This window comes from Furipterus horrens, unplaced genomic scaffold (genome assembly GCF_987537825.1).
Source record: "Furipterus horrens unplaced genomic scaffold, mFurHor1.1.pri manual_scaffold_1, whole genome shotgun sequence".
Classification (NCBI taxonomy): Eukaryota; Metazoa; Chordata; class Mammalia; order Chiroptera; family Furipteridae; genus Furipterus; species Furipterus horrens.
Genome location: NW_028327171.1, coordinates 128,622,010 through 128,640,657, shown reverse-complemented (window position 1 = coordinate 128,640,657; position 18,648 = coordinate 128,622,010). Strand labels below are relative to the sequence as shown.

Sequence of the window (18,648 nt, the reverse complement as noted above, 5' to 3'; positions counted from 1 at the left end):
TAAAATTCACCTGTGAAGCCATCAGGTTCAGGACTTTTTTTGTTGTTGGCAGTTTTTTGATTACTGCTTCAATTTCTGTAATTGTAATCTGTCTATTCACAGTCTCTGATACTTCCTAATTTGGTTTGGAAAGATTGTATGTTTCTAGGAATTTATCATTTTCATCTGGGTTGTCCGATTTGTTGGAATGTAGTTGTTTATAACATTTTTTTTACAATCCTTTGTGTTCCTTTGGTGTCAGTTGTTACTTCTCTTTCACTGCAGGTTGTATTTATTTGGGTCCTATTTATTTATTTATTTATTTATTTATCCCCTAGTGAGTCTGGTTAAAAGGTTTGTCAATTTTGTTTATCTTTTCAAAGAACCAGCTCTTCGTTTAGTTGATACTTTGTATTGTTTTTTAGACTCTATTTTGTTCCTTTCTACTCTGACCTTAATTATTTCTTTCCTTCTACTCACTTTGGGCTGTGTTTGTTGTTCTTTTTCTAGTTCCTTTAGGTGTAAGCTTAGATTGTTTATTTGAGATTTTTCTTATTTCTTGAAATAAGACTGTAATCCTATGAATTTCCTTTTCTCTTAGGACTGGTTTCATTGTAACTCATAGATTTTAGGTTATTGTGTTCTCATTCTCTTTTTTTTCCCAAGGTATCTTTTGTTTTTTTTTCCCTTGACCTCATTTTAACTTGTTCATTGTATAGTAACATGTTACTTAGCCTTTATGTCTTTGTGCGTTTTTCAGATTTTTTCTTGTGATTGATTTCTAGTTTTATAACATATGGTCAGAGAAGATGCTTGATATGATATTAATCTTCTTAAATTTATTGATAATTTGTGTTGTGTCCTAACACATGGTCTATGTGTCGTAGTGAAAGTTCCATGTGCACATGAAAGGATGTGTATTCTGCTGCTTTGGGGTCAAATGCTCTGAACATATCAATTAAATTCATCTGATCTAGTGTGTCATTTAAGGCTGCCGTTTCCTTGTTGATCTTGTCTGTAAGATCTATTCTTTGATGTCAATGGAATGTTAAAAATCCCCTACTATGACTATTACTGTTAATTTCTCCCTTTATGCCGATCTATATTTGCCTTACATATTTAGGTGCTCCTATGTTGGATGCATAAATGTTTACAGGGATTATACCTCTTGTTGAATTGCTTGCTTTATGTAGTGTGTGTTATTTCTTATATATATAATGTTTGTTTTAAAATCTGTTTTGTCTGTGTAAGTATTGCTACCCCAGCCTTTTTTTCATTTTCATTTACATGAAATATCTTATTCCATCCCCGAGAAAGGAATTTCTTTCAGTCAGATAAAAAGTGAGAAACTTTTCTGCCATCTTTTGTAATTTCTTCTCTATGGGGTCTGTCAAGAACTTTGAGTTTAACTGTAAAAATGTTTTAATTAAACTAGCATTTTGAGTATCAAAACTGATAAAATTAAGGTATGTTAATGGATGTTTGCATTTGAAAAGCTTTTGTTTGAAAGTTTCAAAAAATTTACTATTGTTTTTCTAATAGAATAAACTTAAATGAAGTTTTTAAGCAAACCTTTTATAGCTGTAACCAAGTTTCCTCCAACTTATTAGAATGTGCTCTTTAAATATTACTATATATATCTTTTTAAAGATTTTATTTATTTTTAGAGAGAGTAGAAGGGAGGGAGAAGGAGAGGGAGAGAAACATTAGTATGTGGTTGCCTCTTGAGCACCATCAACTGGGGACCTGGCCCACAACCCAGGCATGTGTCCTGACTGGGAATTGAACCAGCAACACTTTGGTTCTCAGGCCAGTGCTTAGTTCACTGAGCCACACCAGCCAGGGCTAAATATTACTATATTTTTATGCATTGATTTGTAAAGGGTTGGGAATATACTTCATTTTCCAGCTCATCCCTTTAGACTTAGCTATTAGATTCAGTTCCTTCTACTCTTCTTAGACTCTTTTTCTCTCATCTCTCCTCCCTCCTCTACTTAAATGCTTCTCTCATCTCTGCTCATATGTGAACATTAAAGTGTTTTATGTGAACATTAAAATGTCTTTTTTAAGTTTGACAGTTCCATAGTCCCAGTCTGATTTTTTAATTTTTGTAACATATTTCCTAAATGCTTTCTGTACTTTGTTTCTTAACTTTGACTTTTTTTGTATTTTCAAAGCCCAATTTCCAAACCAATTTAAAAAATTTGCTAATAGAATACGGGAGTGTTTTGGAAGAGTCAAATTAGTATTTTTTTACCTACCACTTTGCTATCTGTCCACCAGAGAAAATATGATGTTTTGAATGTTCAGTCTAACTTAGCAAGTCTTTTCCGGATTTTAGTATATGACTTTCTCTATTTTTTCTTTAAGATGTATTCTATACCACATTTTTCTTTGAGTCAGGAACCAAATTAACTTTTAGAGGCCAAACAACTTTTAAAGTTAAGTGATTTTGGACACTTACCCTCATGTTTTTAAAAAAATTATGGAGATACTGTCATCTCTGATAATCATTAAACATTATAATTTAGTGATCTCTATCCAGTGTATTCAGACTTCACATGATTTTGTTCTGTAGAAATCATTTAATTTTAAATTCAAGGCTGTAGAACATTAGGAAATATATTTGGCTGTTACCCTACACCCCCTCAGTTTAGAAAATTATTTTGCTGTGAGGTTTTAAATGTGGTAGAAATGACTAGATGTGATGATATATTCATACAGTTGATATACTTTATATAGCTTTTTGTGTTTTGGGGGAGAGCATACTTGTTTTGACTTGTATTAATAAGTTAATTAGATTCTTCTTTTGGTGTTTATTTTGAAAGTAATTTATTGCTGAATATTCTTAACCTAGGAAATTTGATTTTGACCAAGATAGAGTGTTGATCGATCTGGTGAATTTGTTATATGGAGGTCTCTTAAGAGACTTTCTACTGTAATATGATTTCTTCCTCAGATATCTTAGTATCATATTTAGGGTATACTATTTACCACAGTGCAGACTGCGACACGGACCATGCCCTTGTGGTAAGCAAGGTGCGCATAATGCCGAAGAGGTTGCACCACTCCAAGATGAAGGGTCGCCCACGCATCAACACCAGTTGTGCCAGCAACCCAGTTAAGACCCAGCAATTCATCAACAGGATGGAAGATGCACTCGGCGAGGGAATGGCGGCAGACGACATTATCGAATCCAATTGGTCACGTCTCCGCAACGCCATATACAACTCCGCCATTATTGCTTACGGGAAGAAAGAGCGGAAGAACGCTGACTGGTACGAGGCTCACTGGGAAGAAATGGAACCCGTGATCGAGGCTAAGAGGAAGGCCCTACTGGCTTACAAGGCCACGCCCACTCCCAGTACACTTCAAGCTCTACGGGCTGCCAGGAACAAAGTCCAGAAGACCGCCCGCCACTGTGCCAACACCTATTGGCTAAACCTGTGCAGAAGCATCCAGGAAGCCGCCAATATAGGCAACGCACGAGGAATGTATGAGGGTATCAAGAAGGCAACAGGCCCAATCCCCTCCAAGATCGCCCCCCTTAAGTCCAAGACAGGTGAGGTCATCACTGACCAGGAACAGCAAATGCGGCGGTGGACCGAGCACTACCTCGAGCTGTACGCGACGAGGAACACCGTAACAGACACTGCTCTTAACGCCATCCCAGACCTACCAGTCATGGAGGAGCTAGACACCCCACCTACTGCGGCAGAGCTCGGCAAAGCCGTCGACCGCCTCGCTTGCGGGAAAGCACCAGGAAGCGATGGAATCCCTCCAGAAATCCTAAAGAGCGGGAAACCAGTCCTGCTACAGCCGCTCCACCATCTACTCTGTCTCTGCTGGAAGGAGGGTTACATCCCCCAGGATATGAGAGACGCCAACATTATCACCATGTACAAGAACAAAGGAGACCGCAGCAACTGCAACAACTACCGGGGCATCTCTCTCCTCAGCGTCCTCGGCAAAGTATTCGCCCGGGTCACTCTTGCCTGCCTGCAGACCTTTGCTTCCCGCGTCTACCCAGAGTCCCAGTGTGGCTTCAGAGCTGGCCGATCAACAGTGGACATGATCTTCTCCCTACGCCAGCTGCAGGAGAAGTGTCACGAGCAGCATAAACCACTCTACCTCGCCTTTATCGACCTCACGAAGGCGTTTGATCTGGTCAGTCGAAGCGGACTCTTCAGCTTGCTACGGAAGATTGGCTGTCCACCACATCTGCTTGCTGTGGTCATGTCCTTTCACGACAACATGCACAGCACGGTGTCCTACAACGGCGCAACCTCTGAGGCCTTCCCAGTCAGCAGTGGAGTAAAGCAGGGCTGCGTCCTCGCGCCTACGCTGTTCGGAATCTTCTTCTCCATGCTCCTCCAATACGCCTTTAAGGACTGCAGCGAGGGTGTCTTCATTCACACCAGATCCGATGGCAAGCTCTACAACCTGGCCCGTCTACGAGCCAAAACCAAAGTCAAAGAGGTGCTCATCCGTGAGATGCTCTTCGCCGACGACGCAGCCTTGACATCACACTCTGAAGAGGGACTCCAGCAGCTAGTCACTTGCCTTTCCCACGCATGCAAGGAGTTCGGACTAGCCATCAGCCTGACGAAGACGAACGTTATGGCTCAAGGCACGGGGACTCCACCATGCATCACCATCGATGGATACACCCTGGAGGTTGTCAACGATTTCACTTACCTCGGGTCCACCATCTCGAGCTCTCTGTCAGTCGACTTGGAGGTCAACCGGAGAATCGCCAGGGCAGCCACAGTTATGGCCAAACTGAACCGGCGAGTGTGGAACAATTCCAGCCTCACTGAGAAAACCAGACTGCGCATCTACCAAGCCTGCGTACTCAGCACTCTCCTCTATGGCAGCGAGACGTGGACCACCTACACAAGGCACGAAAGGAAACTCAACAGCTTCCACATGAGGTGCCTGCGACGAGTCCTGCATGTCGCCTGGCAGGATAAGGTTCCCAACACCGAGGTGCTGAAGCGAGCCAACATGAGCAGTTTGCATGCAGTTCTTAGTGAGAGACGCCTCAGGTGGCTCGGCCATGTCAAAAGAATGGATGCAGGCCGTATTCCCAAAGACCTCCTCTACGGCGAGCTAGCAGAAGGCCAGAGGATGACAGGGCGCCCAAAACTGCGGTTCAAAGACATCTGCAAAAAGGACATGACACAATGCTCCATCAATCTCAACACATGGGAAGTTCAAGCAGACGACCGCCTAGCCTGGAGGCTCGCGGTCAGGCAAGGTACGTCACGCGCAGAGGCTGCGCGCAACAAGGAGGCGGTCCAGAAAAGATCGAGGCGGAAGCAGCGTCAACAGCAGCAACAACAGCCATCTGCCTTCACCTGTAACAAGTGCGGCAGGGATTGTCACTCCCGAGTCGGACTGCACAGCCATTCTCGGCGGTGCAGATAGACTCTCAAGAAGCTACGCCATCGTCTCTCGAGACGGACGGCTGCCGATGATGATTTACACTCAAAACAATTAGGCTTGTATGCATGTTCAGCAAGTGGCAGAGATAAAAGAGTTTATTGAAGGAAAGGATAACTGACTGATAGTTAAAATGATCAGGAAAAACTTCATCGGGGAGTCCTCTAAGTTGTGAGAGCTTTTTGAGAGGGTGAAGTGTAAGCACAGGTACTGTGTGAAGGGAAAATGTGTAAATTAGGTAGGGGAAAATGAGTGTGCTTTTGAGTTGTGTTCATGGAAGCAAACGATGGGAGACAGGTGTAGTAGAATTGGGGCGTATTATGGAGAAATTTAATATTCAGCTGAAGAAATCAGAATCATAATTTTTTGTTGGAAAGGACTTTGGGAACTATTTACAATTCATCATTTTATAGAAATGGGCACAATTTTTATACTTAATCGTGTAGGCAGTACAGCCTTATTTGAAGATTTTTGAGTTAAGCAGTGAGTTTTTTTCAGAGATTATTTTATTCTGCTTTGTAGGGGTCTTAGAATTGGAAGCAAAACATTCCATGTGTTGTCTGTTGGGGGCAGTGTATATAGTGAGTTGAACTGCTGTGGTGAAAAATGGTAATAAAAGTGGAGGGATTAGCCAAAGGAATAATTAGGTATTGATCTTCCCACTAAATGTTGGTTAGACAGTAGACTTTTAGGGTGTTGTGGCTCAGACAGTTTTAGTCAGTGTCTTGTTTTAAACAAGTGTTTATTTTGATAGGGCACAGTCAGTTTCATTTGTCCTTGGGAGTGGCTAACTGCACTGTTGACCCTCCTCCTCTCAGGGCCCCGGTAGCCTCTACTGTTTTAGGTATAGTTTTAACTAATTCTGCATTCTTATTTCAGTTAGGTTACAGTTGATTTTTCAATTAATTCAATGGGAACAGATTATTTATACCATTTGATGGTGGTTTTGTGCATTTGAATAATTCTAATTTTTCTGTCCCCTAACCAGGGGAATGTGAGCTCTTCAATCATGATTACATCAGTCTGTTACAGGAGTTCTGTTTTACTACACACAGAGGTTTCACTTTAATAAGAAACTGATTTGGAAGAATAAAAACATTTGGAAGGGTGATAAAAATATATCAGATATGAAGTATAATCTGAAAAATCTACAGACTGACTTTGGTTTTTGAGTAAAGGGATAACTTGTACTATGATTATAAATAAGCATTTAAAAATTCAGGTATCTGGATGGCTTTTATCTGATTATTGTAAGAATGGGAATATTGGAGAGTGGATGAAAAGAGTAATTGTAATCAAGAATTGACAGGTATTGAATGTGTATTTTGTGCCAGGTGCTGCATTTAATGCTTTATCTTGTTCTCTTATTTGATAGTCTGAACAGTCTTGAGTTACTTCTCCTTATTTTATAGATGAGTGAGTTTTAAGACTTAGGAATTATTATTAAGTAATACTTGTACTCACAAGGGCGGAGGTAATCAACTATTTGGGAGGTTTTGAAAGTTTTCCTACAGAGGTAGTGATATTTAACCTGAATTTTTCAGGTTGAGTAAGAGTTTAGACGTTGCAATCTGCGATGAAAGGACCTCATTTCCTGTCTTTGGAACAGTGTTAATAGTGGCCTTGTGGCCTGAAATGAGTTGTCTGCTCAGAAACTCAGCAGTTTTATTGCTAGAGAGGGAGTCTGGTGCGGTTGTCAGGGCCTCTGGGGGAGGTTGTCAGGAGCCAGTATTAAAGGGGCTCTCTTGTATGTCTTGCAAAGATATTTTGTTTACTTATATTTAAAATGAGCCAAATAGAGTCAGACTCATAGAAGAGAGCAGGCTGACAGCTCTTGGTGGTGGGTGGAGGGATCTAGCAAAAAAGAAAAAGGACTTATGGACATGGACAACAGTATGGTGATTACAGGGGAAGGGGGTGGGTGGAGGTGGGAGAGGATATAAGGGGAACAAATGGTAATGGGAAAAATATAATAAAAATAATTTAAAAATGTATGGGTAGTGGGGAACCTTTGAAGGAGTTTAGTCAGTAGAGCAGTATTACATTCTGAACAGTTTGTTTCTCTCTTATTTTTAATGGTTCAGTCTTATTTGGTACTCTCAGGTTCTTAAACAAAGTTTTGGGGCTAAAATACCCCCCAAAGAGGTTTCCCTCCTTTTATGTTAGAAAAAAGTCCTGGGGATATTACCAGAATACAAGAATGTCAGCAATTTACCTGCTTACTATTTAGCAGTGGATTTGAATATGGAATAATATTGTTACTTTCTCTTTAAAGCCTGCTCATGGTTAATAGATTTTCCCATGTAGCCATCAATGTGCTGCTTGTTATTTATTATTCTGTTATTGTAAAAAATAGAGGCTGAATCCACATGGCATTTTTAAAATTATACTTATTTTTAAATGGTGATATATTCATACAGTATGAGACTATGCAATTCAGATCCCCTTCTCACCCCTGCCCATCATCTACCCCACTACGGTTACTGATTTCTTTGTACTCTTTCAGAGATATTCTATACCTATACAATCAACTGTTACTTTGTTTTTACCTTTTCCCTTTACTTTTATACAAATATAGAATACTTGAAACATTATTCCGTACCTTGCTTCGTTCACTTGACCGTACATTTTGGAGATTGTTTCTATTAGTACAGAAAGAGCTTCTTCAATCTCTTTTAATAGCAATATAATATTCTATAGTGTAAATTTAGTATATTTAACTAGTTTCTCATTTGATAGTTATTTAGGTTATTTCCAGTCTTTTGCTGTTATAAGGAAGATTGTAGCAAAAAAGATGTAGTATATACATCCACACACACGTATATGTACAGAACATGGCCTTGTTATATGTTGCTTCACTGAAATATGTTTGGATATCCCTGTAGGATCAATTTCTAGAAGTGGAATTTCTGCTTAAAAGGTATGGGCTCCGTTGCTTGGAGTGTTGTACATAAAGGTTGTAGGTTTGATCTCTGGTCAAGGCACATGACTAGGTTGCAGGCTTGATACCCAGTTGGGGCGCATAGGGGAGGCAACTGATTGATGTTTCTCTCACATTGATGTTTCTCCCACCCTTGCTCCCTCTCTCCCTCCCTCTCCCTCTAAAATCAATAAGCATATCCTTGGGTGAAGATTTATAAAAAAACAAGCTATGGGTATTTATAATTTTGAAAGTAGAGATGTTTAAATGAATTGAAGCTATGGAATTTTTATGTATTATATACCCACATGGAACCTCTCTATAATAAATGGAAATCTAAGAATTACATTAATAATTGTTAAGATGTAAGTAAAATCCTTGTAACTTTTTTGTTTGTTTGTTTTACAGGTATACAAAACTAGGATATGCTGGAAATACAGAACCACAGTTTATCATCCCTTCCTGTAAGTTTCTTTTAAGCCTCACATAAACTGATTTAAAGATCTATTTCTTAATTAAACTAAGAGATAATCATTTTTGATACACTTATAATATTTAATCCTTTAAATACATGGTTTGTGAAGTTTTAAGGGTGATCTCATTTCTGCACCTCTAACCATTCATTTCTCCTCTCTGTTAAGCTTCATTTACCAAATCTCCCAAATATATCTTTTTAAAGAAAAAAATGAATGAATTAAACAGTTTTCTACTTTAAGGATATTGCTGTTAACAGTGTATACTTGAACTGACTGTTAAGACATGCACCCTCCATCACACCCCTGTGAAGACTGTCCTTTGGTTTGTGGATTTGATTACTGTTTGCAGTGCCTTGTGCTTGGTGACTTCCCTGATGAGAGCCTATGTTTCAAAATAAGGATGGCACCTCATCTTGAGAAATGTTAACTTCAGCTGTTTTCTGATATAACCACACAGTGTTATTCTGTGCTATTTTTATTTAATTGGTTATCAACTTTCAGTAGTTTGTGTTTCAGTAATTTAAAAAAAAGTACTCTTACACTTGGTTTGTTAGTGTTTTTATTTGTTAGCATAAATTAGGTATCTGGTTCTTGATGGGCATGCTTTTGTACGTTTGACTTTCAAACAATTTACCTTTTGCATGCCCTGATCTAGTCTTCCAACTGCTGAATTAAAACTTCAGCTTTTAGATGACAAACCTTTTGAATCTTTGCTTGGTGGTGCTAACTCCTGGACAATTTAATTTTGGGAGTGTCAGTAGTTTTGCCCAGTAGCATTTGTGTGATTGAATATTTTTGTGTATTCTTATTAATTTATGAAAATAAGAAAGAAGTGGAAAAATAAACATGCCAGAGTAGTGAAAGCAGCTTAGGTTTCAGAATTAGTGAAGTTAAGAATTAGGTAGAAATTATTAGGCTTGCCTAAAACTGTAGATCTTTAGTCTCATTTGGTCACTCAGTGGACATGAACAGGTCAATTGTTTTTTAATTGTATAGCAAGAACAAAATGAAATGTGTGAAATATGAGAAAAACACTATCAAAATTGTATATAAGAGGGGAGCTTTTACATATATTTCTTTTACTTTTTGGAAACAAACCTCTTTGACTTTGGCACTTCTGATATACTTTTGGTATACTTTTCTAGAATTGATTTTGTAAGAAATTAGTCAACTACCTAAGTCTAATTCTTTAATACCTAGAATGGATTTTAGATGATACTGATGAAAAAGCTTATTCTTGGGAATATAGTGGTCTTAGTTTGGTGGTACTGTTATCTTTGTCTACACTGAAAGACAGGTTTGCTTTTCTTTACTTTTCTCTCCACATTTATATATCAGTTGTTTGACTTGTTTTTTTTAAAGAATTTGATGACAGTAATTGACTATTGCTGACTCGTATAGAAGTACTTTTGAGGGCTGGTAGTTGAATTTAGCTATACAGGGATGGCAAAAGTAGGTTTACGGTTGTGAGTATGTGAAACAGTTTATTTTTATTTGTTTGTATTACAACTGTAAACCTACTTTTGTCCACCCCTGTATTTGAGTTTACTGTTGTTAGACCATTGTATGTGCTTATGTTAGTTTCCTAAGGCTGCCATAACAAAATACCAAAAACTGGGTAGCTTAAAACAGCAGAAACTTACAGTTTTGGAGGCTAGAAGTCCAAAATCAGGTGGTCAGCAGGGCCATGATCTTGCTGACATCTCTAGAGGAGATTGCCTTTTCTAGCTTCTGGTGTTTGCATTCATTGGCGTGTATACAGGTATCCCCCATATAATACGGTACTTTCTATAACACGGTTTCACGCTAACATGATATGACTATAGAAGATATCCAAGAATTGCTGGTAGAAGAAGAAACTGATGAAGCAATTTTGGTGGAAATGACACCTGGAATGTGCCAAAGTAACTTAGGGGACGATAGCACTGATGAAAACAAAGAAGTTAAACAGTTTACTCTAAAAAGCATAAAGAAAGGCCTAGACTTAGCCGAACAGTTAGTCATATTTCTTAAATGAAGATCCTTGCACTGAAAGGGGCACAAAGGTTAAGAGAGAACGTCAAAAGTACTTAGCACTATATAATGAAATTTATAAAGATCTTAGTTAAAAGCAAGCAATTTAAAATAACAGATTTTTTGCAAAAAGTAGAGCATAGAAATCAAGATAATGCTGAAGAAAGTTCAGAGGTTGAGGATACCTTGTCAAAAAGAAAACGCATTCGGTTAATGGAGCTTAGTAGTGATGAAGAAGACATTACTAAATTCATATTAATGTGTAATACTTTTGATGAAAATTGCCTTAATAAAGATATTTCTCTTAATTATTAAAATGTAATAGTATTTTTTTTTTTAACTTTTGGAACCTAACCCCCCTTTTTGTACTAGTTCTTTGTTTTGCATAACATGGCATTTGTTAGGAACCTAACAACTGTATTTTATGGGGTTACCTGTATTATAATAGTTGGCTGCCTTCTCCCTGTGTGTCTTCATATTGTCTCCTGTGTGTGGCCGTCTGTGTCCAAATTTCCCCTTTTTATAAGGGCACTGATCATTGGATTAGGCCCACCCTATTAACCTCATTTTAATCCAAAGACCCTATTTCCAGATCAGGTCACATTCTGAGGTTAGGATTTCAACATGCCTTTTGCGGGACACAATTCAACCCATAAACATGCTGATTTTGCAGTCTCTTAATTTGTAATCTTTTATAAGGCATTATGTTGTGATTAAACATTTACTTTCGGAGGTTACTGATGTATCACTCTCATCTTTGTAAAATTTGGTTTTGCTTACATTCTTAAGTGGCTATGCTGAGTGGTAGTTGGAGACCCTTACAAATCTTAAATCTTTTGAACTTTAGGTTCTAATCATGGTTGTTCCCATTCCCTATTTCACCTCCACCAAAATATGCACTTTGAGTTTTTATTGTCTCTCTTTTTTTTTTTTACAGTGTACATTCAATGCTATTTCATATTAGTTTCAGGTGTACAGCATAGTGGTTAGACAAGTATATAATTTATAGAGTATTCCCTGATATTTCCCGTACTCACCTGGTAGTTTTCATTGTCTTATGAGAAGTTACAGCATGTTAAAAATTCAATTGCCTTCTGAAAGAAGGTTTTTGATTTTGGAGTTTTTTCACCCAACCAGTTTTAATGCTGCAAGCAGTGTTTATAATTAGCAGATATAATCAGTGCCACTGATGAGCATGGATATTTGATCTGGAAAAGCTGTAGATATGGTTCAAAGTAATTTTCATATATATTTTGTTTTCCAGGAAATTTATAGTTAATTATCTGGATGGATATGTACTTTACAAATGAATTGCTAGAGAAGATTTCTAACAATTTAGAAGTAGATTGTGGATTTAGAATTTATTTTCCTTCAGTATTTTCTACCCACCTAATTAAAGATATAATTGTTACTAAATGAAAGTATAAGTTGCATGTCAGATTAAGTGTATGCAGAGAATTATATTTTTATTATTCATATTATGGATGTTACATGTGGTATTATATATAGTTGATTATAATAATAAAGGACCGCTTAACTAGGAGGATTCAGAAATTTATAACAATTAAGGAATGTGTAGCAAGTTTCAGGTCTAGAATTCTGTGCTGAATTTCTGAAGTTATTTAAGGGAATTATTGTGAGTTCTATCTAAATGACTTGAAATTTCTTTTGTATATGGTTTAAAGTTTAACAGAGCTTTATATCAGTTATATTTACATTGCTAAGCCATAATAGTGCAGATAGGATAGAAATATGAAGCTTATTTAACAAAATTTTTCCCTTGAAATTTTTTTATTTTCATTTGTTAGTGTTTGTCAGTTTTCTCTTTCTGATTGTCCATCAAGTATATGTTGATTTGGTGGGATTATAAAATTAAAATAGGTCTTAACATAGTTTTTAAAAATATAACTTACACATTTCCAGAGCAATTCTTTTTTTTGGCTTTTAACATTTGAGCCCTTGATTTTGGGTTGAGATTTCATTGTGTTAAATGAATTTTGTCATTGGTTGACCTTTGTGCTTTATTTTGACAATTTAAATATTCTAGATCATGTTTTGTTTAATAGCACTTTATAATGGAAGAGGTATAAGTTATAAATTTGTTTCACTTGAAAATAATAAAATTTTGACATGTATAAATAACTTTTATTTTAAAGGTATTGCTATTAAGGAGTCAGCAAAAGTGGGTGATCAAGCTCAGAGGAGGGTGATGAAAGGTGTTGATGACCTAGACTTCTTCATTGGTGATGAAGCGATAGAAAAACCAACATATGCAACAAAGGTATATTTTATGATTTGTAAAAATAAATAACATATTCTTTTAAAACATTAACTTGTTTAATGATTGTGCCATTTGAAATCTCACTCGATTATAGGCCTAATACACCTCAACCTCTTTACAGTAGAAATTTCTTCTTCCCTTAGGCCCCTTCCAACTTAGCTTTAACTTTGTTTTTTTTTTTTCCCCCAAGAGGAAAATTTTAGCCTTTTCAAGTGAGCAGTACTATTTACTTTTCTAGACCCACTAGATCTCAGAACCATCAGTATGATTGAGTTTCTCTTGTCTCCACAATACCACACTGAGAGACATTTCCCTCTCATTGGTATTCAAAACCACACAATTTCACTTGTTTTTGAAGTTTATATCATCTGGAAAGGCCTCCTCTTTCCCCTGTTTTGTCTTTTTCCCTTTCTTATCCTTCTTTCTTCCTCTTCCTTTTTATTGAAGAATATTTATGTATAGTAAAATAGGTGAGTCTTAATTATACAGGTAAAAAAATTTTATGACTAATCCTAAAAGGTCAGGATATAGAGTAAATATAGTAACCCAGATGCTTTTCTTGTGCCTATTCTTAGTTGACACTCCTACCTATTCCAAAAGGTAAACCCTATACTGTCGCGGACCTCTGACCAACAGAGTCCACGGCGTTGTGAATGAGGGAATAAATGCACAACGACTGCAAGAATCCTGTGGAGAAGAGGGGACAGAACTGGCCACTTTCTAGAGGAAAAAGCGCAGTTTGCCAATGCCTTATCGGTCTTCTATTGATTTCTTAGGTGGATTACATCTAAGAAAGTTGTGAATCATGTGCCAATCGTTGCCTTATATGATTGTTACTTTTATACAACAGAGAAAAGAATGTTACACATGCATGGATGATAAGGATAGCTCGTCTAGCCACATCCTGTTCTTAGAAATTGGCCCAGAATAGGTTCTAAGAGACTGGTTCAAGGTTACTCGTTGACCATCTGTTGTTCTCAGTCCAGGATGAGGGAGTCCTTTAGCAGAAAGCAAGCTTTTTAACTATTATATAAACACAGGCCTGGTCCCCCATGGGAAAACAGGTGTGTGGAGTGGGTCCTGCGTGCCACCATGCTCCCAGTGGTTTTCCACCCTGGGGATGAGCTACATTTGCCACCACCAAGCACCCTGGCTTCCCGTACTATACTGACATTTATTATTTTATATTTGAACATTGGCTTTGCCTGATTTGCAGGTTTTCTCCTTTTGTACTTTATTTCTTCTCATAATTTATTCATTAATGAACAACTACCATGGATAAAAACCTTGGCTAAGTGCTGTAAATAAGAAAATGGCTTTCCTAATGTCAGGGCTGTTATATTGTGGTGGAAATGAGTACACTGAAGAAATAATTACAAGTGTTAAGGGTGTTACAAAAAGGAAAGTACAGCATGCTCAGGGAGGGTATATCAGGAGTCACCTAGTTTGTAGACTGAGGAAAGTCTTTGGGGTGTCAATCTTTTAAGCTGAGGGTTGAGTAATAAAATAGGAGTTAGTTGGGTGAATTGTGTAGGCAGTTGTTTTAGGCAGAAACTCCAATATTAAGGAAAGTGTCAAAGTATGAGGGAGCCTGGAAATGAACGACCAATGTGCCTGAAACATAGAGAATGAGGTAGAAAGAAGTGAGGAGGCTAGGTAGGTAGACCAGGATAAGATTATTGAAAGTGGTATTTAGCTATGTTTTTGTGGGCAACGTTAATAGGTTTAAATACTGGTTAAAAGCACAAATATTGAAGGCTCTGCTTGGGCTGGAATTCTGGCTGTGCTATTTTCTAGCTTTGTGATATCGTTCCGTAACTTAACCATTCTGAGTTTTTGTTTCTTCATCTATAAAATGGGGGTAGTCTTAGTATAGGAACGTTGGGAGGCTTAATGAGATAATGCATATAAAGCAATTGTTATGGTACTTAGAACATAATGAAAACTCAGTATATTGGCTGTTTTTATTATTTGGGGACACAACATCATTCTGGGAAGACTGGACTATTTAATAGCTAAGGTAAGGAATATTAATGACTTAAACTACAGTGATGGCAGTGGGGATAGAGACAAACAGAAATTGTGTGGGTGCGCACAAACATGTAACTTTCATTGTGGGGACTTCCAGTCAAGATGACAGCATAGGTAAACATGGTACTCACCTCCTCCCACAACCACATCAAAATTACAGCTAAACTACAGAACAGCCATCATTCAGAACTACCTGAAATCTGCCTGAATGAAAGTCCTACAACTAGGGAAATAAAAAAGAAGACACATTCAGACTTTCAGGAGGGATGGAGATGCAGAATGCCTGGTCTCACACCTATGAGGGATATTGCAGCTACAGAGATCCCCTATGAGGAGTGAGTAATCCAGCCTCACACCAGGCTGCCCCGCCCTGGGTTTGAGTGCCAAGAAGAGAAGTCCCCATAACTTCTGGCTGTAAAAACCAGTGGGAACTGAGAATGAGGACGATAAAGGGCTTCAGGAAGCCCAGGCAGTTCCACTTAAAGGGCTTGCACACGGACTTACTCGGACTCACTGCCTCTGTGCTCCAACTCTGGGGTAACAGCTTGAAAGGTACCAAGGACATATGGGGAGGAACTGAATTGTCTGGCATCTGGGTAAGAACTGGGGTGGTTGGGGCAGCATTTTCCCAGACAGAAGTGCTGGCAGAGGCCATTGTTCCTTGGGTGAACCCTCCCCCCACAGAGCCAGTAGACAGGCACCATATCTGAGACTTCATCAACCTGGCTTACTCTCTTTGCCCTGCCCTAGTGATTCCCTGAGACCCTGCTTCACCCAAGCTGTTTCCAGTTACTTTTCTATATGAATGGCTTGTTTTGGCTTATGCTTCAGATTTTTCAAAAATCTCTCAAACAAGCACCACTTGGCCTCAGTGTGCCCCATGCCTTTTGCTAAGTGGCTCCAGGCCTATCACAAGAAGTAGCTGGCCCTGGTTGGCCTCCAAGCTCAGCACAGTAGCAACCCTCTGCAAATCACTCTGTAGCACATGTCAGGTGGACCTGGGCAGAATACAGGTGGCAACTGACCGTGGCCTCCACTTCCCGGGAGGTCCCAGAGCCAGTGATTCAGTGGACAGCTTCAGACCATATCAGAGCATCACCACCCAATCACCTCACAAGTGATACTCAGAGAAAGACTCAGCAGGCATCAGAGCCAGGCTGAAGTAAGTCCTGCTCTGTGGTGGGCCTCTGCAAGGCTGATCCTCCATGGTGGTTGATGGTTGCAGCCAGTCTTTTCATCTGATCAGCCTTAGGGTAAATCTCTCCCATTGACATGCCAACAGCAACTCAAGGCTTAATTACAACAGGAGGATGTACACAGTTCACATGGGTGCACCTCAAGTTCCCAGCTTGGTTGATCGGTGAGACTGTGCCACTGAACTTGACAGAACACTTACTACATTAGGCCATTCCACCAATCCTGAGAGACATAGCATCTCTACCTAATATATAGAAACAAACCAGAGGGGATACCAAAATGTGGAGACAAAGAAAAATGGACCAAACGAATAGAACAAAATCCAGGAAAAACTATAAACAAAATGGAGATAAGCAATTTACAAGATGCAGAGTTCAGAACACTGGCTATAGGGATACTATATATACTTAGAGCTTCAACAGTATAAAAAAGGACTACTCAGAAATGAACGATACACCAATTGAAATGAAGAATAATTTACAGGGAATCAGTAGAGTAGATGAAGCCGAGAATCAACTCTGTGATTTGGAATATAAGGAGACAAAAAACAAACAAACAAACAAAAACACTTGATCAGAATAGCAAAAAGAAGAGAGTCCAAAAAAATAATTGAGGATAGTGTAAAGGGTCACTTGGACAACATCACGCATACCAACATTCATATCATGGGGGTGCCAGAAGGAGAACAGAGAGAGAGAAGGGATTGAAAACCTATGTCAAAAAATATTGACAGAAAACTTCCCTAACCTGATGGAGAAAATAGGCATGCAAGTCCAGGAAGCACGGAGAGTTCCAAATAAGATGAACCCAAAGAGGCCCATACCAAGACACATCATAATTAAAATGCCAGAGGCGAAAGATAAAGAGAGAATCTTTCAATAAGCAAAAGAAAAGCAGTTAGTTATCAACAAGGGAGCTCCTGTAAGACTGTCAGCTGCTTACTCAAAAGAACTTTGCAGGCTAGAAAGGATTGGCAAGATATATTCCAAGTCATGTAAAAAGCAAGGACCTACCACCAAGATTACTTTACCCAGCAAAGCGATCATTTAGAATAAAAGGACAGATAAAGAGCTTCCCAGACAAGAAGCTAAAGGAGTTCATCATTATCAAACCAGTATTACACGAAATGTTAAAGGGTTTTCTTTAAGAAGAAGGCGGAAAAAAAAAAAATATGAACAATAAAATGGCAATAAATACATATCTGTCAACAATTGGATTTAAAAAACCAACAAGCGCAACATAAACAGACTCATAGATTCAGAGAACATTTTGATGGTGGCCAGATAGGAGGGGTGTTGTGGGGTATGAGTGAAAAAAGTGAGGGGATTAAGAAGTACAAATTGGCTGTTACTGAATAGTCATGGGGATATAAAGTGTAGTACGTATAGGAAATACAGTCAATAATATTCTAATAACTATGTATGGTGTCACATAGATGTGAGATTTATCAAGGTGATCACTTAGTAAGTTATATAATGTCTAATCACTGGGTTGTACACCTGAAACTAATAATGTACGTCAACTGTAATTGAAAAATAAAAATGATTTAAAAGTGGGGAAAAAAACCTTTTATTATGGGAAAATTTATATATAAAGGTAGAGGAAGGAATATAATGAACCTTCACATACCCATCTCAGAATTTTGGAAGTTATTAACTTGTGACCTACCTTGTTTTATCTGATACTCTCTACCCCTCTTCCCCCAGATTATTTCAAAGTAAATCCTAGATATTATTTTACCTACAAATACTTATCATTTAAAGATATGGATTTTTTAAATGTAAATATATTTTAAATATATCACACCTAAGTACAGTATGCAGTTTCTTAATATTATTTGAAATCTAGTCAATGCTCAAATTTCCCTGCAAGTTAATCTGTTTAAATCAAGGTTCAAACAACATCTTCTCATTGGATTTGGTTGGTGTCTCTTCAGCCTCTTTATCTATAGGTTCTTTTCTGTGTGTATGTATTTCTTCTTGCCTTTATTTATGGAAAAATTTTGGTTATTTGTCTTGTTAAATATCCCATATTTTATATTCGGATGATTGCATCCTTGTGTCATTTAACACAATCCTCTACTTTCTATATTTACTTTTGGGGTATTTGAAAAATGATAGTTAAATCTAGAAGTCTGATAAGATGTATGTACAAACACACATATATATATATATAATTTGCCAACAATAAAAATGGGTATTTAAGGAGTAACAGGGAATGATTAACAAGATATTGGAGGTAATTTGTACATTGTAATTAAGGATAATTCCCAGCTCTTGGATAGTTTGCTTACTCCTTTTTATTTC

The 18,648-nt window shown here is 38.0% G+C and overlaps 1 protein-coding gene across 1 annotated transcript in view; it reads left to right on the top strand.

The window, feature by feature from the left end:
• Window positions 1-18,648, top strand: part of ACTR3 (actin related protein 3) — a 64,205-nt gene that overhangs the window by 20,985 nt on the left and 24,572 nt on the right. The window contains exons 3-4 of the mRNA XM_090279403.1: window positions 8,753-8,808; window positions 12,990-13,114. Coding sequence (XP_090135529.1) covers window positions 8,753-8,808; window positions 12,990-13,114 — 181 coding nt within the window. The remainder of the gene's footprint in view (window positions 1-8,752; window positions 8,809-12,989; window positions 13,115-18,648) is intronic.